Source organism: Vipera ursinii (assembly GCF_947247035.1).
Source record: "Vipera ursinii genome assembly, chromosome: 1".
Lineage (NCBI taxonomy): Eukaryota > Metazoa > Chordata > Lepidosauria > Squamata > Viperidae > Vipera > Vipera ursinii.
This window is the reverse complement of record NC_139512.1, coordinates 65,585,017-65,609,114: the sequence shown is the minus strand read 5'-3', so window position 1 is coordinate 65,609,114 and position 24,098 is coordinate 65,585,017. Positions and strand designations below refer to the sequence as shown.

Genomic DNA, 24,098 nt, shown 5'->3' with positions numbered 1-24,098 from the left:
CTCCAATTTAGCAATGAAATGGAACCATTAAAACACTGGTTGCTGTAGCAATACTGAGAAAATGCAATGGCAAAACTGATGATTTAAAATTTTTATCATCTTGTTTTTTAATTTCAGTTGTCAAGAAATTGCTATGAGAAAAAGCTGTATTGCTATTGTTTGTGAAATGGAAGTTTTCAGTGAGTACGCATTAGTGCACATACCAGGACTGAATTCTTGACTGCTTTCAATTCATTCCAATTGAAAGTGAGGTTGTTCATGGCTAATAAATGTGTTGACATGAGTACTGTGTGTTGCTGGTCAAAAAAGTGTAAAAGATGGTGAAGCAGGAAGAGTTAATTGTGTAATCAAGAATAACGTGGCTGACCTGTAACAGCAACCAATGACTTTCACATAAGAAAGATTGATAAACAAATAAAGAATAGTTAGTGGATCGTTCAAAGGTAACTTGCTGCCAGACCTGGCGTTTCACAGAAACACGTGTGTTGCTTTATTGATCTTGTTTAATACTGGAAAGTTTGTGCAAGATGTTCTTTGCTTGCTGATGGTAGAAATGAAAGTTTCTAAAGTTGATATTTGCCAGCAATTATTGTCATGCTACCAGAATTAAAGTAAGGAATTTCTTCTTTGCATTGTAGCAGCCAACAAAGCATGGGCTTATCATTATGAACACAAACCAAATGTCAGTCTGTGGCAGTGGCCTTCAAACTTGGCAACTTTAAGACTTGTGGACTTCAACTCCCAGAATTCCTCAGCCTGGCTGGCTGGCTGGCTGAGGAATTCTGGGAGTTGAAGTCCACAAGTCTTAAAGTTGCCAAGTTTGAAGACCCCTGGTCTATGGAAGCATTACAGAGCTTCAATTGCATGAGTGTAGAAGGTGAAGGGGGGGCGTTCAAAATCCAGAATTAGGGAAAAAAATCAACATAGGTGTTTTGGGATACAGGTAGTGTTGTTCATATTGATATCCTTGAACTATTAGCTCAGCATAATGCATGCAACACTCAAGACTTTGCAACAACATAAAATTCAGACACACGAGGGTCAGTACCAGGACTCATACATTATGGAGTCATCAAGAGGTGTCTGTGAAGTTGGATCTTTTCTATCCACCATACAATCCAGACTTGGCACCATGTGATTTCCAACCTTTCCCAAAATAGAAGGAATTATCTTTTTGTGCATCTCAGGTGAAGAGGTGGAAAAAAATCGCAGGATCTGGTTGAAGTGTGGAGTTCTTTCATACTGGCTTTAAGAAGCTTGCCCATTCTTGGCAGAAGAGAGTAGCGAATGGTGGTGATTATGTAGAGAAGTAAATAGAGATAACAAAACAGCTCATTTCAAGGTTTATTTTTGTTTACTTTATGAAAATATCTCTTTAGGTATAATTAACATGTAAGCTAAACATGGAACTGGAAGCATGTCTTTCCATTCTACCCTCAAGGAATAATGAACAGATGAAGTTACCTAAAACTCACAAGTCAGGGCTAGCTATTTATTCAACTCAGAAATATCTTAACAGCTCCCCCTCTTCCAAGTTTCATCCCATTTGATTTCTGGAAATCTTAGATAACCCTTTACTTGGGTTGGGTCCGGGATATCTGAGGGAACACCTGCTGCCGGCATCAAGTTCCCTTCGTCCTGTGCGCTCCCATAGGGAGGGCCTTCTCAGGGTGCCGCCGGCAAAGGATTGCCAGCAGGCAACACCCAGGGGGAGGGCCTTCTCTGTGGGCGCGCCTGCCCTCTGGAACCAGTTACCCGTAGATCTTAGGACTGCCCCTGCTTTTCGTTCGTTCCGGCGGGACCTGAAGACCTGGCTCTTTGAGCTTTCCGGCCCAGGCTGAGAATTTTTTTAATTTTTTAACTTATTGTAATTGGGTTTTTAATCAGAGTCATAGGGGTTTTAGATTTTAATTAAGGAAAATTTAATCTATTTTAATTGTTATTAATTTTTGTATTCTAATGTTTTAATTGCCTTGTGAACCGCCCTGGGTCCTACGGGAGAAGGGCGGTATATAAGTTTAATTAATAATAATAATAATAATAATAATAATAATAATAATAATAATAATAATAATAATAATAATAATAATAATAATAATACTTTAGTTACAAAAAAGTTTGCTTTTTTGTAACTTTTTTTTACTGGGATTATCAGATGTCCAACAAAAGGACATCACGTTCTCCTTTTTGTCTTCTGCCTGGCTGGCATAGATTGCTTGATTCCCAATCCATAACTGCAGAGGTACAAGCAGTGGTATGCTGATACACAGATGCAGTCAACGTTAAACAGCAAGAGATCGTTCTCTTCCCAGTCTTGCCCAGTGATGGCAGTCTCTAAGACTACAGCTGAATTCTAGTCTTTTGAGAGATTTGAGTAGAGATCATATAGCCCAGACATGTCAAACACAAGGCCCGGGGGCCGGATCCAGCCTACGAAGTGGTTTCATGCAGCCCGCGAAGCCATCCTGGAAACAGTGAGGGAACGGCCCCCACTGTCTTGGCCCTGGCCCAGAGACCCTCCTTCTGCCAGAGACCCCCAGATCTGTCCCACTCCTGCCCAGGCCCCCATAGGCACCCTTCATGTGAACGATGTAGAGCTGGCCACGCCCACCCAGTAGGCCATTTGCACTCTAGCCACACCCACCCAATAGGCCACGCCCACCCTGGCCATACCCACCCGGCCCCCTGAGGGCAACCGCAATGCTGATGCGGCCCTCAGTGAAATTGAGTTTGACACCCCTGATATAGCCTGTTCCCCCCCGCCCGAAAGACAGAAGGCTTCTCTAAGGGCAGCGCAATACAAAAACACGGTACATGTTCTCTCAAATCTTGCCTTTCGATACAAAAAAAAAGGTCACAGACACAATTGCCTTTACAAGAATCTCATACATTCTCTTCCTGCCATCTTGGCTGCTTCCTTCTTACAGTTTTCTCCTCTTCCTCGTAACACAGCATTTCTCCAGCTGGCCCGCTTAATGGCGAAACTGGTCAGCCTGTTATCCCCATTGGCCAAGTGTGTCAACCAGGGCTTTTTTTTCTCATAGAACGCTCAGAACGGAGTTCCGGCACCTTTTTTGGATGGAACCTTGTAGGATAGGCAAGCCAGGTTGTATGACATGTGTGAGTTCCGGCACCTTTTTCTTATACAAAAAAAGCACTGGTGTCAACCAATCCCAATTTCTCTCAGCCCTACAGTCTGCTTCTTCCTCTTGTGGCTGAAGGAAGCATGCCAAGCAAGGCACAAGAACAGGGGCTTCACATCTCTTTTTTCCTTTTACCTCTTACAAACAATGTGGCCGTATCCCATTATCTCTTACAGATGGTTTTTCTCTCTTACTTAAAAGTTTTACTCTCACTCTGTTTATCTCAGGCTACCTCTTAATTCCGGTTCTTTTTCCTATTTCCTTTCAGCAACTACTTCTATCCTTTGTGTCTGAGTCAAGCTTGTCTCAAGCCTAGTGAGGACTCTCTACCAGGTTCTTTGCACCCACAGTATTTACAGTATACCACTTCCCCTTTTCATATTATTTCTACCCTGTTGTAAAAGCCTTCTTGTTACTTGGTGCGCTTGTATGTTGTGTGTCCACTTCTGATTTCCTTGCAGGCTCTGTCTTGTTTGCTAAGCTTCCCATTATTTCTTCCCCATAAATCTAAACACCCAAATTAATATCCTTGCTTATCATGGCAACCCCCTGCCAATTATCCATTTCCCAACTCAACTACAGCTTCTCTGGGTTTACTCTGTCCCCAGCTGAAACCAGTCAGCTTCTCTCAGTTTCTCTTCTTGGCCCTTAAGCCACAATTCACCCCAGTTGAATCTGCTGAGTAATTTCCTCACGAGGGTCTGTGTGTGTGTGTGTGGGGGGGGGAATTCTAGCTTCTCTGGTTCTAAATTGCCTGAACTACTAAAATGACGGCCCAGAATTCTTTTACTTTTTGTCCTTTCTGCTTTATTTCTTGCTCAGATACAGCTTTTTTCTGCCAGCAAAGGGGGTGGGTGGGGGGAGGCACATCACAGCCTGGTGGATCCAGAGATTTCTCCTTTCTTATCTCCTTCTTCTGCCTTCCATACCTAAAGTTGTGGCCTTATATGTACTTCAGAGCCAGCTTTCCGCTTCCACCATAACAGTAGTTTCTTTCCCCTCCGTTTGGTCCCCCCTCCCTTGGCATGGCCTTTCAGGGCTAGTTTGATGTTAATCTGGAGCCAGCAAGTCTAGGAAGGACTTCCTATCTCTTCCCCAAATCTGTGCCTCTATTTACCTACCATCTCTGGGGATTCTTTTTCCTGCATTCTGCAGATTTTAGCTTTACAACATTGCAAATTTCTCTGCCTTCCAGCAATTTCCTGAACCACTGGGCTGTCACCCATATCATCTTAGTGTGCTCTCACCATCATTTTTGCACTTGCAGCTTTAACAAAACAGACATTTCTAAACATTCCAGGCTACTCTCATAAATAACTGGATTCCATTCTTTCAAATTTGCCTCCTCCCGGATGCATATCCCTCCATCCTTCATACTGCTGCTTGGCCTCGCACTAAAAAAAAGGAAAAGAAAGGGATACATACTTATTCAATTGATAATATCAACGTCCTGGTTCCTGTGGTTGATTATTTGCCATCAGGTGGTTTTCAGTTCCTAGCAACCACATAGATTCCTATAATGGCTGTTTTTAAATCTCACAGCGATGCACTTATCTGCAGTGAAGATGGGATAGGGTAATTGTCTCTAGAAAGCAAAGAAGAGTTTTTTAAAAGATGTGGCAATGTCAAACATCTCTAGTGGCTATTTTCATTGAAGGACAGATGACCAAAGATGAATAAATTAAGAGATGTATAAAGCTAGAGATAAATCTATAGCTACTCTTGTTGAGTGCATGGGGATGTCCATTTAGTTATCATGGGGACAACATATAAGTAGATTGCCGTTGCATGTTAAAATGTTGTATTTCTCTGATTTCCCAGGCTAAATATTACCCTGGGATTTTTCAATGTCCTCCTGTCCAGATACTAACCAGATCCAAACTGGCTTGGCTTTTTTGAGATCACACACTTTTGGCTAGATGCTGCCACCTATTGTAATAATCAAATGTATGCTTAGTATCAATTACCTGTAGATGGTACTGTTATACACTTTTTGTGCATGTTTATGTTTCTTGATTTATGTTTGCACAAAGCTAATGGACCAGTTGATTTAATACTTGTATGTTTCACTAACAGTGTTTAGACTTAAATTGTTAGAATTGTAATTTATTTATTTCAATCACATATCTGCATACAAAGTTAGGATATTTGTTATTTAAAAAACCCCAAACAAATGTCAAACTCAAACCCAACCCAACAACCCTTGAAACAAGGAATTGTTTGGGAAGAAACGATAAGGAGTTTTTGTTCAATTCTTTATTATAAATCATGCCTTTCAAGTGACTTGAGCTATAAAATGGATTAGTACGTGTACACATTAGGTACATTTGCGTGATACCTTGAAACAGATGGTGTAAGGATTCAGTGTGTCATGCAGACCCAGTGATCTGGTCATTTCTGAGCCAGGATCTTACCAAACTAATGCCAGTTTCCAAGGATAATCGCAAATTACTTTCCCTTAGCAAGGAACTTCTGTATTTAAGATAAGAATTATGTAAAGAATTAATTTTAGATGCAACCCTTTTTTCCATGTGCCAGCACAGAGATGGATATTATATCAGTCCAATCATATTGTGAGATTTCCTCCCTTTTTTGTAATGAAAAGGGCAGGGGAGCTAAAAGTGACTAAAAAAACTAGGATGCCATTGCATATGGTTGTTTCCATTTATTCCTGTAGGATTCTGTGTTCACTTACTACTGAATGACAAAGGACAACAGCCATCCAGGAATAGCAAGAAACTATGGAAAGACTAAAGAAAAGGCCAGCTAATATGTGGTCAAGATTTTAAAAAGAGAGCTTTTCATGCTTTTGTCTTTTTAAAAATCATATTGGTCTTTCTCTTTACATTTTGGATATTAAAAGATATAAAACAAGAGAGCTTTCTGATGTAAATGAATAAAACCAGAATCTAAATTAGGTACAACTGATGAATACCAAGAGATGTACAACTAGGGCTAATGTATCTGAACTGCAAGTCTGGACTATCACTAGATGGCAGCAGAGAGATACATATTTTTTCTCTATCACTTTGGTGCCATCTTGAGTTCCTCTATATTTTTGCAGTCTAATATTGCGGAGTACATTCAAAGGAAAAGAAGGGCTACATTTCTCAAATATTGTAACGACATAGAAATTCAAATCAAGATTTGACCATTAATTTTAAACTTACTTATAACTATTGCAGTAGTTGCCTTTCTTAGAGATGGGATAGGAGTGTATTCACTTAACTACAGCAATAAATAACTCCCAAACATATAGAAAAAAATAAATAAAATGTCCATCTGATCTGACCAAAAGACCATCCTTTGGCAAATTCTAGAGGAAGAGAATGGTATCAAGTCTTTTGAAAATTTATTCTGGATACACTTTTCCAGTCCTATCTTGGCAAACAGCAAGCTTTGTCTCTGTAAAACAGGGCTTGCACACTGTGTGTCCCTGGAGTATTCCTTGACATCAGGGAACATGCAACTGCAAAAATCAGCTGCTGTTTCCCACCATTTCCAGATGAAACCGTAGTCCCTTCTCAGTGGTGGAATTTGTAGTCCAGGTTGTCGAGAAGGATCAAACATCCATACTCAAAGAATAATTTAGGTAGGTACTTTGCTTCAAAGGGAACATCCTCTTTACCATCATTCCAAAGAGCTATAGGGAACAAGCTTTTCACTGGATTGTTGAACACCCGCTGGTAAAGGTAAAGGTAAAGGTTCCCCCGCACATGCGTGCTAGTCGTTTCCAACTCTAGGCGCCGGTGCTCATCTCCGTTTCAAAGCCTAAGAGCCAGCGCTTGTCCGAGGACGTCTCCGTGGTCATGTGGCCGGCATGACTAGACGCCAAAGGCGCACGAAACGCTGTTACCTTCCCACCGTAGTGGTCCCTATTTTTCTACTTGCATTTTTACGTGCTTTCGAACTGCTAGGTTGGCAGAAGCTGGGACAAGTAACAGGCGCTCACTCTGCTACGCGGCACTCGGGATTTGACCCGCCAGCAAAAAGGTATGCCAGCTTGGTCCAAAAGGGCCTTCCATGCCTCTAATGACATTCCCTCGATGTATTTGTGGGTCAGCATAGAGATTTGGATAACCTGCCAGAGAAAATAAGGACTTGCCAAGGGAAGAAGAAACGAAAATAATCTAAAAAAAACCAGGATGAAAAAATCCAAGCATCATTGCTAACTGCTACTTCAGAAGCATTCTGAGCCAAAGGAGGAAAGAGCTGTTTCTTCCCCACACGCCCACTCCGGGTGCTTTCCTTTTTCACCCTTGGGAGTTGCGGTGTGTATGTGTTTGTGAGGGAAGATGTGTTTGTGAGGGAAGATTAATCCGCTGTCGGTGCAGATTATTGCTGGCAGGAGGGCCTGGATTGTGACAAGATGGATAGCAGGGTTACTGCAGCAATGCCGTGAGAACCCTTGCGTGACTTGTCTGCCTTCTCCTTTCCAACCGCTTTCACCTTGGGACAGGCGGCCCTTAACTCTTTGCTGACCATTTGGAAGGGAAGGGAAGGAAGAGCCGGAGGGCCAAGCAGAGGCATGTCTCTCTTCTGAGAAAGGCAGAAAGGTGCCTGGAGCTTGGCTGTGCCACTGCTGGTGGCTTACAGGTGCCCGTTCTTGGCCTCAGCTGCCCATGTCATACGGAAGCACCAGCTCTCAAAACCAAGGAGCTGAGCAGCATAAAATCCTACCGTCTGAAAGCAATTTAAGGATATATGCATGTTTATGTTTATACATTCCTTCTTATTAGATCCACACACGCACACAGATCCAGTATATAAATATATAGAAAATGTGACCGGTGCCAGTACTGGCAGGAGTTAGCGCAGTATCTTCTCAGCTGTGACTGAGATTATAATTACACAACCCTGCATCTCTCAGTTTAAGACTAGTTTATAACTGCTCTGTAACAAGTTTGCCAAGAAAGCAAAAAAAGAAAAGAAAAAGATGTTCACAGCCCTTCTAAACTTGTGTGGAAGTTCGTTAAGCTTTTTCATGAACGTGTTTGTGAAGTCATCAGGAACTGACCTGGACTTGAAAATTTCTTTTGTATAAGGAAATACACACATTAAGCCATAATAGTATGTTTGGTCAATACAGTATCTCTGTAGGGAAAAAGAAACGGAAACCGCTCCATGCCTACAAAACTCCCTTTGCAGTTTCAAATTTTGGACCAGCTCATGAAAATAGGGCCAGCTCACTAAACTCATTTAAATGTTTTAACAACTTTGCCACAGAAGGGCTACAAAACTAATGATAAAACTATACCGATGGCCTTGAGAATGAGTGGCACAATCCATAGAATTCTATTAAATATGAATAGGGAAAAAAGGGAAAAAAATTGATCCAGGAAACTACAGACCTATTAGCCTGACCTCAATACCTGGGAAGATTCTGGAAAAGATAATCAAACAACAAATCAGCGAACACCTTGATGCAAACAAAGTCATCACTAAAAGTCAACATGGGTTTGTCAAAAACAGATCATGCCAGACAAATCTTACTACATTCTTTGACCAAGTGACAAAACTAGTGGACCAGAGGAATGCTGTAGATATAATTTACTTGGACTTCAGTAAGGCATTTGATAAAGTAGATCACAACCTACTACTTGATAAGATAGAAAAATGTGGGTTAGATAGCATTACCAACAGATGGATTCGTAGCTGGCTGACAGGCTGTACTCAGCGTGTGGTCCTCAATGGAACCGCATCTACATGGAAGGAAGTGTGTAGTGGGGTGCCCCAGGGCTCTGTTCTGGGCCCAGTGCTCTTCAATATCTTCATTAATGATTTGGATGAGGGGATAGATGGGGAACTCATCAAATTTGCAGACGACACCAAGCTGGCAGGAATAGCCAATACTCCAGAAGATAGGCTTAAGATACAGAAGGATCTGGACAGACTCGAACACTGGGCACTATCTAACAAAATGAAATTCAATGGTGAAAAAAGTAAGGTTCTACACTTAGGCAGGAAAAATCAAATGCATAGGTATAGTATAGGTGGTACCTTGCTCAATAGTAGTAACTGTGAGAGGGATCTCGGAGTCTTAGTAGACAATCACTTCAATATGAGCCAGCAGTGTGCTGCAGCTGCCAAAAAAGCCAACACAGTGCTAGGCTGCATTAACAGAGGGATAGAATCAAGATCAAGTGAAGTACTAATACCACTTTACAATGCTTTGGTAAGGCCACACCTGGAATACTGCATCCAGTTTTGGTCACCACGATGTAAAAACGATGTCGAGACTCTAGAAAGGGTACAGAGAAGAGCAACAAAGATTATTAGGGGGCTGGAGGCTAAAACAAATAGGGAACGGTTGCTGGAATTGGGTATGTCTAGTTTAACGAAGAGAAGGGTGAGGGGTGACCTGATAGCAGTGTTCCAATATCTCAGGGGCTGCCACAAAGAAGAGGGAGTCAAGCTATTCTCCAAAGCACCTGAAAGCAGGACAAGAAGCAATGGATGGAAACTAGTCAAGGAGAGAAGCAACCTAGAACTAAGGAGAAACTTCCTGACAGTTAGAACAATTAACCAGTGGAACAACCTGCCTCCAGAAGTGGTGAATGCTCCAACACTGGAGGTTTTTAAGAAGAGACTGGACAGCCATTTGCCTGAAATGGTATAAGGTTTCCTGCCTGAGCAGGGGGTTGGACTAGATGACCTCCAAGGTCCCTTCCAACTTTATTATTATTATTATTATTATTATTATTATTATTATTATTATTATTATTATTATTATTATTATTATTATTATTATTATTCAGAAGCAACATAAAACTATTGCAGAGCTTTTGTTATTTCAAATAGAAGCCGGGGATTGTCTCCAAGCTCTGTAATGCTTTTCCATTTGTTTGTATATTGTTACCTGGTGCTCAAATGTAGTGTCTCCCTCTCTCTCTCTCAACTATCTAAAACCGATCTAACGATCTATCATCTACGTCTCTAAAAATTCTTAAAATATTACACAACAGAATTCTGTGCAGAGAACACTAAGGGAAAATAAAAACATAAGGCGGCAGGTTGCATTTTTCAGATTGTCCAATAGAAAATGCCACACCTGTTACACATGAGCTGCATGTCTGGATATCCATTACATTATAGTCATATGTAAGCAAATATTAAACTGGTTGGTAAAACCCAGATTGTTGGCATGAAGTACCAATCTCTATTTTTACACAAATTAAGTTCACATATGGAAAAGCTTTGCATATGCTTCTGAAAATCACTTCTGTGGCCACACACGGTGATGATTTCAGCCAATTCTCTTCCCACAAATTTGTTACAAGATGTGGATTTTCTTTCCAAGAAAGAGATATTTCTCAACAACATAGGCTACCCATTTGTTCCTTCAACTGAGAGCCTGGCTCAGTTCCTCTGGCACAGCAGTTTTCCTCACATCACATATATTAGAGAGCAGCTAAATTTCTGTACAACATGCTAATTGTACAGCCCACTATGTTGCCAGTTCTCTTGAATATGTACAGCAGATGTGTTTGACCTCCACAAAGCAGCAGTGGGATGTTCGTGACTAGTAACTAAACCAGTGTACTGAAGCTGTTTGGGTCAGTTTAGGCAGAAGAATGCAGTTTCCCCTCCATCTCTCAATCTACTGTATTGTTTGAAGGAAGAAAAAAAACAGAAACTCATGCTCAGTTCATGGAGGGCTTATTAGTCAGACTTCCTCAGAACCTCTGCAGTCCTTAAGCATTAGTTATTAGTTATTTTAGATTACAGTCTGGAGCATATTCACTACATTTTGACACGCGATATTCAGCATTCAGATAACTACATCTAAATGTCAATTTAGGATATGTTCTAAGTGCTGAGTTGATATTTACATGTTTGTCTATATCCTGCCTTTATTATTTTTACAAATAAGATGGCAGACATATCCCACATTGCCCTCATCCTATTTCCCCCCCCCCCCAACAACCATTTGAGGTGGGTTGGGCTGAGAGAAAGTGAATGCCCAAGGTTACCCAGTTGGCTTTCATGGCTAAAATGGGACTGGAAGTCACAGTGTTGCCTTTCCAGCCTGGTGCCGTAGCCACAAGACAAAACTGGCTTTCTGAGCAAAGTTTAATCTTTGCTCAGTAGGTACCCAAGTCAACAAGAGATTTCTGTATTTTTTTTAAAAAAAAGATCTCTTGACCTTATGCACCTCTATTACATATTTGTAGAAGTGCAGATAATACTGTACTCCGTACTTGATAGCTCTGAAAGTTGCTGAGTTTGGTACTCCTTGCATTTTGATGTGAAAATTTTGTCCCAGTACTCATTGTTTATTCAGTACTTGGTGCACAAGCTAGAAGTTACCCTCGCTACCCTTTCCAGCCAAAACAGTCATGTGTTAGTCACATGGTTTGTTTGGCACTCATAGTACTCATCACTTCTCCAGGAATCAATTAATGACGACTACCGAGGTACCACTGTAAATAAAAATGGCCCAGTTTGTTTCAGGTGGTAGCTAAATTGAATAAATGAGCTACTCTAGTTTTTCCAGGTGTTTTCAAGTTTTTCTCTGTACCTTATTATCACCTGTAAGGAGTCATTAATTTGTGGAAATCACTAAGTAAAAAGTTGAAATGGAAATTACATTATTTGCATAATACTGCAGATAAAAAAAATCTTGATTTTTTTTTCCAGCTGAGATTTCCCACATTACCCATTCATTGTTTTGTCTCAAAATATAAATAAGAATCAGAACACAAATGTGGCAATCGTCAAAAGTGCAATCGTAGTATGATTAACTTTAATTAAATCAGCTATAATTATGAAAATATTTACAAATGGAAGACATGGAACATATCTTTAAAATGTTTAGTCTGCTTATAACAGCATAATAGCTAGCTCTTCTTGGCTGATACAACATTTCAATTTACAGCTGTGCAAGTATATATATATATTTATATGTATAAAGATACAACTCCTAGTTTGTCCTTGAAAAAAACAAAATTTCCAAAATTCAACAAATGCTGCTTTAATTTTATTAGATAGTTCCTTTACTGAACAAATTTCTTCCATTTTATTTTGGCTTCAGTCATAAAAATCAGAAAGTGTTGAATTGTTCACACTTGATATATCCATAAACTGCATAAATTCTGCAAACGTTATTTCTCAAGAGTTGTTGAGAAATATTGCACTAAAAAACAAGATCTTAGTAAGTTATCAGGTATGTTTTAGAAAGTCCAGGAGTCTTCTACAGCTTATCCACCATAACGATTTATGATTGTTTCTTCAGGTACTATGGCAGGAGTTTCATGAAGAACAGGATAATAGGGAACGAAATGCCTCTTTGGCCCAATCTTGCACCATAAATCAGAGAGACAAGTTCTTCAGTCTTTAGCATCTCCTATTCCGTCAGCATTAATAGCAAACATGGCTTCTGCTTCAGGGAGGCAAGGTGAATCGTAGATCTTACATATCCTAGTTTCACCACGACCTTTTCTCAAGTAAAGCCTAAGCAGACAAATTAATACAGTTATTAAAATAAAAAGTATTTATTCGACTTACATTCCATTCTATCAACCAGAGAATATTCTGGGCAATTTTCAATTAATTATTGGTGTTTTTAAGGTTTTTCTCATCTGTTACATATTATTGGAAACTCAAACAAAATGGTCAGGTAGAATAGGTAGGTGAGTTAAAGGAAAAGGCTATTGTGACAAACAGAAAAAAAATCCTACTTTATTAATACACAGTGACATAACCAAATCCAATGCTGAACACTAGTCTCTTGAATATTTTGCTGCTTTCTCTTACTCCGCACAAAGTGCTACAGTGAAGTATTGTCCCATGCCATCAGTCAAATAAAAGTTGGTTCCCTACAGAAAGTCGTGCATTTGACCTGATTGCCCCCAGCACAACAGCAGAGCACAGTATTATCCAAAATACTCATGTGTGTTTGAACATCTGAAAGGGCTAAAGCGACTGAATAAGTAGCCTTCTATTAAATCATAATAACGTCCACATAAGAACTTATATTTCAACTTACAAATATGCACATTCATATTAAATATACTTTTTTTGCTTTCAACTACTATTTTGCAATATATCATTATGACAAATTTGTAGGGTAATTTTCTTCATTATGTTGGTAGCTGAACATTCAAATTTAGCTTTATACTTCTAGAAGGTACAAATTGGAAGTCCATTATAGAATATAATCAGGTCCAAAGAATCACAGTAATTACTCCACCTGTTTTTGATCAATAAACTTTGGCTTTGTTTCTTTTACCATTCACAGAAACTGTGCCTTAGTGTAGGTTTCCACAAATGGGAAAACGATGGAGAACATTTTGACTTTGACTTGCAAACTTTCCTATGACTTATGTTGAGGGTTGGATAAGGTTGGACTAAAATGTTTCCATAGAAGAAAAAACAACATTTGATATGATCTTAAATTGTAACTCCTTTTAAATTATGCTGACTAGAGGGACTATGGATATCGGCTTCTCTCAACATTAATCAATCATGTGGGAATCTGCCAAAAAAGTTCATAGTGAATCTCAGCCCCTAAAAGGAAAGTTGCTATTCAGGATTCCATCCAGCCTAAAAAGGAAAATTTATTTGGAGTTCATGAACGGATTTCTTTCAATCAACAGAAAATATATATATGTGTGTATGTGTGTGTGTGTGTGTGTGTGTGTGTGTGTGTGTGTGTGTGTGTGTTTGGTTGTTAATTTCATCTTGCTCTGTGACCAAAGAGCTCTGGTTCAGCTCTTTTGTACCCTGAAAAAGGGGCAAATGTTTTACTGTCTTCATAATGTGAATTCAATTCCAGTACCCAATACACAATCTGTTAAAAAGCCTGAATAAATTAATTTCCTTCTCTTGTTTTATTTATAATTCAACATTTTATTGTTGAATTTCTCAACTATTTGAGGTGCTGAAAGACAGTAAGCAGGGCGCTTTAAAAAAACCTTCTCATATTAAAAATACTTTTCTATATAGTTAATTACTGTATTCTCCAAAGATTGCAGATAATTACTTCCCATTCATTTCCAAATATTTAATGAACATTTTGAAGACATCACATAACAATTGCTTATAATTATTATACAGTGTTCATAATCAGGACCACTTTTAATTAGATCTTCTGCAATTCCACCATGTAAGCAAATTGTAACACTTTCTGTCCTACTGGAACTTTATGACCACTGTTCATACTTGTAATTCTTGAGGCTATCATCTCTAGAACATCCTCTGAAATCTATGAAGTCTATAGACAGAGTGGACCTGAGGCCACCTTGTGGTGGAAATGAATTACAGGAAGCACAAAGATGATAGGTTTTGTACTACTTCTGTTTGTGTATCTGCTGTTTGTTGTAATTTATTTTTTTAATCTTAAATCTCTTGCAAAACAAAATGTACCTCTCTGTAATTTTTGTCTCTTAGTTACTGTAGATACCAGCTCTCTCCAACTTGATATCACAAACACAACCACCTAATTAAACTTCTGAATTTCTTTTATAAGACAAATGTAACGCACACCTGGAAGTTTTTTTTAACCAGTATGGCCTTATAAAATAAGCAGACTTTTAAAGAGATATTTAATAGCTTGAGAAGTATATTTTATATTCTGCTTTTTAAACTATTTAAAGTATTTTTGTGTTTTTTTATAAAAAGCATTCAGAGATGAGTTGAACAGACTACAAATCACCAATTTCTACAGTATATGGCTTCAGTTTCCGCAAAAAACTGACACCACATTGAAGCTTCGTCCTAATGTTCCCCAAATTTCTAATCAAATGAAAACATGAAAACTGTATGAATTAAAACTAGCATCTGCCATCCTACCTGGTTGTTGAAGCATGTGCAATAATATTCCCTCCAATAGGTTTCTTAGGATCTGCAGCAAACATTGCAGCTCCATCTACTTGTGCTACCACCTGGTTTGTGATCACAACTGCTACACCAAACTATTATGAAAGAAACATACAATAAATTTCAGCTTCTTCGCTATAAACTGGAAAAAAAAGAGGCATGCCAACCAAAAATTAGATGCCACTTTGGCAGATCAAGCCCTGGTAGTACCACTGGATGGGTTGAGCTCCCGTCACGTGTCTCTAGTTCCTGCCCAGCCAACTAGCAGTTTGAAAGCATTATTGTGACTAAATAAATAGGTACCACTTTAGTAGGAAAAGCTAGCTGTGTGAGAAGAACAGGAGAGGGCACTGGACCTGCCTGGACATGAGGCGAGATCAGCAGAAGAGGCCACGGATGATGTCATCAATCTGAATGCTGCTAGATGGTGCAAGTTAATTCACCCACCCATGGCGTGCTGTGGATAAGCATGCAGGCACAAAACCAAACAAACTAGCAATGAGGTTGTCAGGACGACTGGTGTAAATCTCCCTGACAAATATACACGAGAATGAATGAATGAATAAATGAAGAAAAATCCCCAGGTGGCTTGGGATTACATATTGCTACAAGGGTCTTTATGCAAAACGTTGCAAAAGGAACTAATGATTTACCTCATCTGCAAGTCGAAGCAACATGCGCAGGAATCTGGCTAAATGCATCTGCCTGGCCGATAATTCCCCTCGGCCAGAGTAGTCTGTTCGGTAAAGAGCTGTGGCACTATCCACTATCAGCAAAGCATATCTAAAAGAAAAGAGCAGAACACTTTTGTGTACCGATTTTAATTCTTGCTCTCCAAACTTCCTTTCTTTTGTGGATCGTCTGGCCAATTTTTAGCATACTTCAACTGAAGTACCTCAAATGCCAAAGAAGGAATACATCTTTACTGCTCCTCCTGAGCAAGGCAGAGCCGTGTTAGCAATATTTACTTACCAGGATGAGAACCAAACCAGCTGATAATTTGAGCACTGAGAACAATTTTTATTTCCTTCTTGGTATCCATTCAGTTTCACGCTAACTAAGTTGTTCTGTAAAACAGGCTTGCCCCCAATAACAACAAGCAGCCTCTGTACGGCTGTCCGTCATCTCTTGCCAGGATAATGTGTGGGAGTCTTTTGAGTTTTTTGAGTACCACCTGGACTAGTCCCTCCAGTTTTCCTGGCAAGATTTCAGAGGTGGTTTACCATTGCCTCATTCTTGCTAAGGTTAAGAGAAAGTGACCGATCCGAGGTCACCTAGATGGCTTACGCCTAAGTGAGAGTAGAATTAACTGTCTCCCAGTTTCTAAGCTGCTGCCTTTAATCACAACACCAAACTGGCTCTGTCAGGATGATACTGATAAAAACACAGTGATAATTGGTTAAAAATATCCTCACATATGTTAGAATTAATATCAGAAAATGCTATAAATAAAGGACCCATATTTCCTTGAAATATGACATGGGGGAACAATAATAAAAGGCGCTTTCATGCAATTCAACGTATGGTGAGGAAGAGTGTATGAAATTTATCAAAGGAATGCAGCTTGTTAACAAAGCTTCTACTGAACTATTGTAATACATAGTGTTTTGCCTTTAGCTAAGATTCCTAGAAGCAGGCAAACCACAGCTTATTTTGAAAGGCAATTTTATGAGCAGAACTTTCATAGGGAAAGAACCGAAGAAGGCTCTGATGTCATTATCTTTCCAATTTGTGTAAAATGATGTTTATCCTAAATTGGATGTCTTTTACATATAAACATTTTAATTTGTTAAAGAAGAAAACTCTGTTTCCTTGACTTTTTTTTTTACCTTGATTCAGTCATCATAGCAGATGCTTGATAAAGCAGCTGGGTTTGATGGTCTGTATTAAATCCTCGTGCATAAGCCACATTATCAAGTACATCACTACCAGATAAACCATATCTAGGGAAATAAAGCAAAGACAATCTCAGATTTGAATAAAAAATTAGCAATCCCTTTAGGCCAGAGAAAACATTTACTTTCTAAGCAAACATGACATTTTCAAAAACATATTTATAAAAAAAAAGATCAAATTTTACCAGAGTAGAAACAAATACATTACTTAAATACTGCCAACAGATGGCTCTATAATTCCTGTATTCGGAATTATATGCAATACCAATAATTTCCAGATAGAAGTACGGACCTCTCAGCCACTGCTAGCAAACGCTCCGGACGGAAAGTGCCTTCTGTGTCTATGTACATAGCCTTTCCTTCACCACCGCCTCGATCAATAGGAAGCTTGGGGGGAAAAAGACCAATTCAGTTTACATGTGAATTAACCAGAAATTCTTTCTATGATATGAATATTCCACACATCGTTTTTCCATTGTTATGCAAGGTGATCCTCTCCCAATCCAGTTACTCATCCCTTCTCTAAATTTGATGCTGAGGATCCCCCAATCTTCTAGGGCCAATCTGAAGTATGCATATATGATAAAGAAGTAATCTGCCCCATCAGTGAACACACATTGGATGCAATCCATTATATTTGGGTGTTGGGGAGTTGTCTTATTATCATCTAGAAATACAAACGGGTAGCCAAACAAACCAAAGTGTATTATTTTATTTGTAATTCTTAAAAGAAAGAATGTATTAATAGGTTTATTAAAAGGAAAATGAGGAAAGGGGTAACTGAAGAGACTAATTTAAGATAAACTTTAAATGGCAACAATCAAACTATTAAAATATCTGTAAGCCATCCAATAATGTATAGCTTATATACCAGAACAAATATTTATTTCCTTGATGCACTGTATGGGGCAAATTTCACCAGATAAAACATTAAAGATAATCGAGGAATACTAAATTCATTCTAAGAGCCGTCAGCTGAATGATGATATAGCAAATGAACCCACTGTTGTGGAAAGGGGGCATACCAGTAGAAATCATAGTTGTAGAAATAATTAAGAACCATTTTCCGTTTTACTTAAATAATTTTTTTTTCAGAGCGTCTACCAAGCCTACGAGTTCCCAATCCTGGATCTGTTATCAAGTATCTCATTTAGCTTTCAGCTTCTAGAACAGGAGTGTCAAACTGCCGGCCTGCAGGCTGGATGCATCACAGCAAAACCGTGCCCACCCCATTGCCGGCAATGGCAAAAAAGTCTTGATACATTGCGACACATCACGTGACATTGCGAGCTTGACACCGCTGTTCTAGAAGGTCCTTGTGCTTAATCTAAAGATGTCCTGCCTAACTGGCGTATTTGAAGAACTGCAGCATTCTCCACCTCAATGAAACCAAGACTTCCAAATCAGGGTCTTCAACCAAAGACCTAATTTAGCCTCCACAGTCAAAAGGACTACAGAATTCTAATCTTACTGCATAATCTTCCCAGTCATGAGAATCATGTAATTTAAACATGCGGAATAAAATAAATTCTAAAGATTTTTCTGCACAGTATTACACAAAGAGGAGTCACAGTTGCTTACTTGACAGGTTACAGCCAGAGTGTGACATAGCTGAGTTTTTCCTGTGCGGAATTCTCCAAACATCTCTGTTATTGACCCAGTTTCTATTCCACCTGGACAAGAAGTACAAATTTCAGGCATATCACAATAACTGTAGACATACAACTATGCCTACATTATCTATCCTACATTTAAACATCTGAATATCTTTCTTATTTCTGCAAATATATCCTATATTAAACAAATTGACTTCTGAAATTCAAAAATGTTTACATGTTCATTACAAGATACGTAATGAACAGAATTTAGATGGACATTATTTATTAAATAAGCCATACTGCACAACAGCTTTATTTTGATTTCTTATGAAAATTATTTAATATTATTCAACAACTAGATAAAGATTTCCATATGGCCTTACTAGGACGCTGTTATTATTCCATTGTTGAATGAGAATATTTTTGTAGCAACTCTTTTAGGAGAAATTAAAGTATGACTGGACTTTAAGTAGCTTGGGAAACAATCTCTACAATTTTTTAGCAATGGTTTACTATTTTGTCAGAAGTAAACTTCACTGTATTCAGTTTGCACAGCACTATAATATAAATATGAAATTCAAGGTTTATTAGACCTCAAAATACGCTTTATAATTAATGCGAGAAGCAGTCCAAAACCACTGTGTATATTTATGCCATCCGCTTTTGATTTATAACATATAATAATGAGTTCTGGACCAATTGTAAATCAAATGTTATACCTTGAAGAAGCTTATCAAGTTCCTTGGATCCAGTGGTAATTTGAATTATCTCTGAGCGCCTTTGATGAAATTCTGTAGCTGTGGTGAATCCCATTGGAACCAATTTTGCTGCTTCAGCCTGTGAATCAGTGAAATAAAAAGATTGTGTTAAAACTCTTGCATATTTTGCTATAATCTTTTTTTAAAAAATTACAATTTCAAAAAGTATATGATAGGATGAGCATGCTCTAGGTTCTGTCTCTTAAATGTCACCTAATGGGGACCCTGTAGGTGCTCTTTCTTGGTGGCTACCCCAGCCCTTTGCAATAGCCTCCCATGTGAGATTTGAGGGATCCCTACCCTTTTAGTCTTCTAGAGTAGAGGTTATCAACCTTTCGGACATCAGGGACCGGTTACATGGAGAGAGGTTTTTCCATGGCCCGGAGGGGGCGTGGTTTTGTGTGCTGCCTGCATCCTGTGGATGGGGCTTTCCTTGTTTGTGTGGCCGTTGCTGGCATTCCGCAGCCCGGTACTGGTCCATGGATAGGGGGTTGGGCACCCCTGTTCTAGGTCTGTGAAAAGCCGGCCCTCCATCATTAAGCTAGGATGGGGTTGAGCTGGGAGGCTGTTTGATCTAACATCCTGGAGAGAAGGGCATTTCTGTTCTATGGATTGTTATAAGCCACCAAGAATCATTATATGAAGTATAGGGCCATATAAGTCCAATCAGTCAATAACATAATACAAATAATACTCAGTATTGCATAAATACAGGTAATCCTCGACCTGCGACCACAACTGAGCCCAGAATTTATGTTGCTAAGTGAAAAATTTGTTAAGTGAGTTTTTAAGTGAGATTTTTACAACTTTTCTTGTCACATTTGTTACGCGAATCACTGTGGTTGTTAAATTAGCAACCTGGTTATTAAGTGAATCTGGCTTCCCCCTTGAGTTTGTCAGAAGGTCGCAAAATGTGATCACATGACCCCAGAACGCTGCAACTGTCATAAATACGAGTTAGTCATCAAGCATCCAAATGTAAATTGCATGACCATGGGGATGCTGCAACGGTCATAAGTGTGAAAAATGGTCATACATTACTTTTTTCAGTGCCGTTGTAACTTCAAACAGTCACTAAATGAACTGTTTTAAGTCAAGGACTATCTGTATACATCCTGAACATGTTTAAGCTGAGCAAGATTACCAGGATTTTATCTGCTTTAGCTTCACTGATGCCTTTAATATTGAGCAATTCCTTCTTTGGTGCATAGGCCACAGCTTCAACGGTATGAAAACCAGCTTCTTCCAATTTCTTCACATCATTTGCATTTATTCCACATTGCTATAGAAACAAATACTGTTATATAACAAGTTTAATGTAGAATTCAAAGAGTTCTATACATATCAGATATAATGATCCAAATGAAATAGGTAACAAAAACAAACAACATAATATTCTAATGTAAGAGAGAGCTCCACTGAACTCTGAGATTTATTCCTGCACTCTGCAAATAGCAGCTGATATTTATAAGGGTTTTAATGGGTTTTACATTGTGATTGTTTTATTGGGCAATTATTTAATCCTTTTTTAACTTTTGTATTTCTATTTATATGCCCTGTTCACCACCCTGAGTCCTCCGGGAGAAGGGCGGTATATAAATTTAATTAATAATAATAACAATAACAACAACAACAACAATAATAATAATCAGCTTCGTCCATTTCAATTATTTCCATCAATTTAAAGAAAAATAAAGCTTTAAATTCTTTAGCAAGTATAGTTTTTAGTAAAAATATATTCTAATTTTTGAAAATAAAACCAGCTAATATTTTTTTAAAATATATTTTGCATAATGAATCAATACCTAACATTGTCTTCCTTTTTGTTGACAAGCAAAAAGAAATACATTTAAGATTTATTTATCCATCACATTTATATGGCCTCCCATTTTGCAGGAGCAACTCTGGGTAATTTACAATAATCAATAAAAGCAATATGTAAAAACAGTCATTATAAAAGTATAAAATCTTTATTAAAATAAAAATACATTATTAAAAAATGCAAGTTATTTCAATAACACTAAGAGTTGGAAAATATAAAGATTTGGATGACGCTTAAGTCCTTTCTCAACTTCTTTCAAACCTTGCATAAAAAAAAGAAACAGATTAACTTTTGTCAAGTAAAATATTTTATAGTATCAGTACTGGTGTGGCAAGGAGCTTTATTTCCTAATTTTTTTTAAAGCTAGTATGTTTTCATTGAAACTTTCACTGAAACAGTATGAAACATTTGAAAATTATCAATAAAGAATATAAGATGGGACTGTAGACATGACTCCAAATAGTGTTTCACATTAATATAGGTTAGTTACATACCTCTAAACGGGAAATAGGCTGAGGCCCAAAGCTTTCCTCCTCCGTTGAGATATCTATGCTCTCATCACACTGCATTTGCATAGCCATGGTACAAAGTATTCGATATTCCTATCAAGAGAGAAAACAACTGAAGTTTGAACAAAAGGCACAAAATTACGTCAACGGTGTACAGCTTTTTATAATTAGCCTTTAATTTTATAAGTCATACGGTAATTAATAGCCTGTGTGTTTTCATACGTTTCACTGAAAAGTAATCCTACCTGAAAGACAACCCTCAAATACAAACACTGTAAAGGTTACGCATTTCTTGGAATACTGCGTAATTGACACTTAACAGGAGGGAACGTGAGGCTGATATTAAATAAGCGGCCCTCGATTTACTCCTGGTCGGAACTAAGCCCCCCCCGCTCCTTTACAAATCCCCGAAGAACACCTTTGGGTCCCCAAGTCTCTTCTTCCGACACGGCGGGAGAGGCCCAAAGGGAGACGGTCGATTCCCGACAGCCTGAGGCCTCCAACAGCCGCCTTCCGTGTGGAAAGTTGAACCAAGCTCGATTCCTCCGTGGAGCCCTCAATCGAACCGCCGAGATCCTTCGGCCCTCGAGGCCGACCCGCTTGCTCGCTCGCTCGCTCGTTCGCTCGCTTCCTCCTCCGCCTCCCGATTCAGATTAACCCGCCACAGGTCACATGACCGACGCACAGGCGCAGAGACGTCGCCGCGGAACGCGGGCTGGACATGAAAAGAAGAGAAAGGTACCTCTTACGCATGCGCGGTTTCTAGCGGGCTTGGCGGAGTGGAAGGAAAGCGTCTGATCCGCCGAAGAGTAGTCTTTCCAAGTTGTTGTGTTTTTTTTAAAAAAACACACACGCCCTATCTTGTTTATTTTGATTGGGGTTCTTTCCTTATATTCGCGGTGTGCAGATCGTTTATGTAGAGAGCCATAATTTTCAAAATGCCAACTTCAACCCGAAAGTTTCCCTTTGTGATTATTCATGTATGCCTCTTGCATCTGGATGGGTACAACTTCCTGAAACTTTTAAAATACATGTGGGAAAGTGAAGCAGGCTAATACGCGATGTATATTAATATTATAGGGGGTAGAGGAGAAAAAAATGTTTGTTTGTTTGTTGTTTAATTTCTATACCGCCCTTTTCCCGAAGGACTCAAGGCGGTGTACAGGGCAATAAAAATACAATATACAAAAGTTAAAAATAAGATTAAATAGAACTAGCCCATTACAATAAATAATTAAAAGTTACTAAATAAAATACCCCAAACCCATTAGACCGGGCCGGCTTGTTCAAATAGGTAAGTTTTCAGATCACGGCGGAAAGAGCGAAGGTCAGATAGGGGGTTTAATGTCTACTTGAAGATTTCCCCTTCCCCCCCCCAAAAAAAATACTGCATGCCCACGGAGATTTTGGAATGAGAGTTGCTCATGGGTCCGTAAAAAGATATTCCCTACCAAAGCAAGAACATTTCCTGTATTTAGTTACTTCGATAGACGGCAGATCCTACTAATTGAACATCTTATCTTTTCCATTTGAAAATTGCAGCAGGTGGGGACACAAAGCAAACAAGTGCGAATTAAGACAGAATTTCTTTTTTTTTTTAGATTTTTATCCCGACTTTATTACTTTATAAGTAATTCAAAGTAGCCCATATACACAATATTCCTTCCTCCTACTTTTCTCCACAGCAATCACCCTGTGAGGTGGGTTGGGCTGAGAATGACTGGCCCAGTTACCTAGCTGTTTTCGTACCTAAGGTGGAACTGGAACTCAAGTCTCCTGGTTTCTAGCCTCATGTCTTAACCCCCAGGTCAGGAGTAGGCAACCTCGGCTCTTTTATGACTCATGGACTTCAACTCCCAGAATTCCTGAGCCAGCTGGCTCAGGAATTCTGGGAGTTGAAGTCCATGAGTCATAAAAGAGCCGAGGTTGCCTACCCCTGCCCCAGGTTAAACTGGCTATTTTACTCTTGTGTCCTGCTTCCCCCCCACCCCCATGAAGGTATTTACTGAATAAACCAGTTCTTGTGAAATGCACGTGGTTGCAACTTGGTTCATACTGCCTTAATATATAGTTCTGCTTAAGCCAGTGTTTTTTCAAGGTTTGGCAACTTTTTAAGATGTGTGAACTTCAACTTCCAAAATATGCTAGCCAGCTTGCTGCTTGGGGAATTCTGTAAGATGAAAGCCACACATCTGAAAAATTGCCAACTTTGAAAAACACTGGTTTAAGCTCACTCTGAACCAGGAATCTATGACTGGATAACTATGGTTTGTAGTTTTATCTTGCAGAAACCCAAATAGTGATTTATTCAATAAACTATAGCTTAATACAGTGTGTGATTATTTCTTTTAATATGAACCATCTTCTTAAGGTAGGGAAATACTTAACTGTCCACAACTGTACTTCTGAAAAACACTTGGTATACTGTTAATTAAGGGACGCGGTGGCTCAGTGGGTTGGGACGCTGAGCTTGTCGATCAGAAGGTCGGCAGTTTGGCGGGTCGAATCCCGAGTGCTGCGTAACAGAGTGAGCGCCTGTTACTCGTCCCAGCT

General features: G+C 39.0%; 1 protein-coding gene across 1 annotated transcript; it reads right to left on the bottom strand.

Annotated features, from left to right (window-relative positions):
• Nucleotides 1-11,853: 11,853 nt before the first annotated feature.
• Nucleotides 11,854-22,196, bottom strand: RAD51 (RAD51 recombinase). Its single transcript, XM_083350843.1, has 10 exons — nt 21,964-22,196; nt 21,531-21,638; nt 20,359-20,496; nt 19,176-19,293; nt 18,440-18,531; nt 17,151-17,245; nt 16,793-16,906; nt 15,617-15,746; nt 14,937-15,058; nt 11,854-12,596 (listed from the first exon to the last, which is right to left on the bottom strand). The coding sequence occupies exons 2-10, from the start codon at nt 21,615-21,617 to the stop codon at nt 12,473-12,475; spliced, it is 1,020 nt and encodes a 339-aa protein (XP_083206969.1). The 5' UTR covers nt 21,618-21,638; nt 21,964-22,196; the 3' UTR covers nt 11,854-12,472.
• Between the last annotated feature and the right edge of the window lie 1,902 nt (nt 22,197-24,098).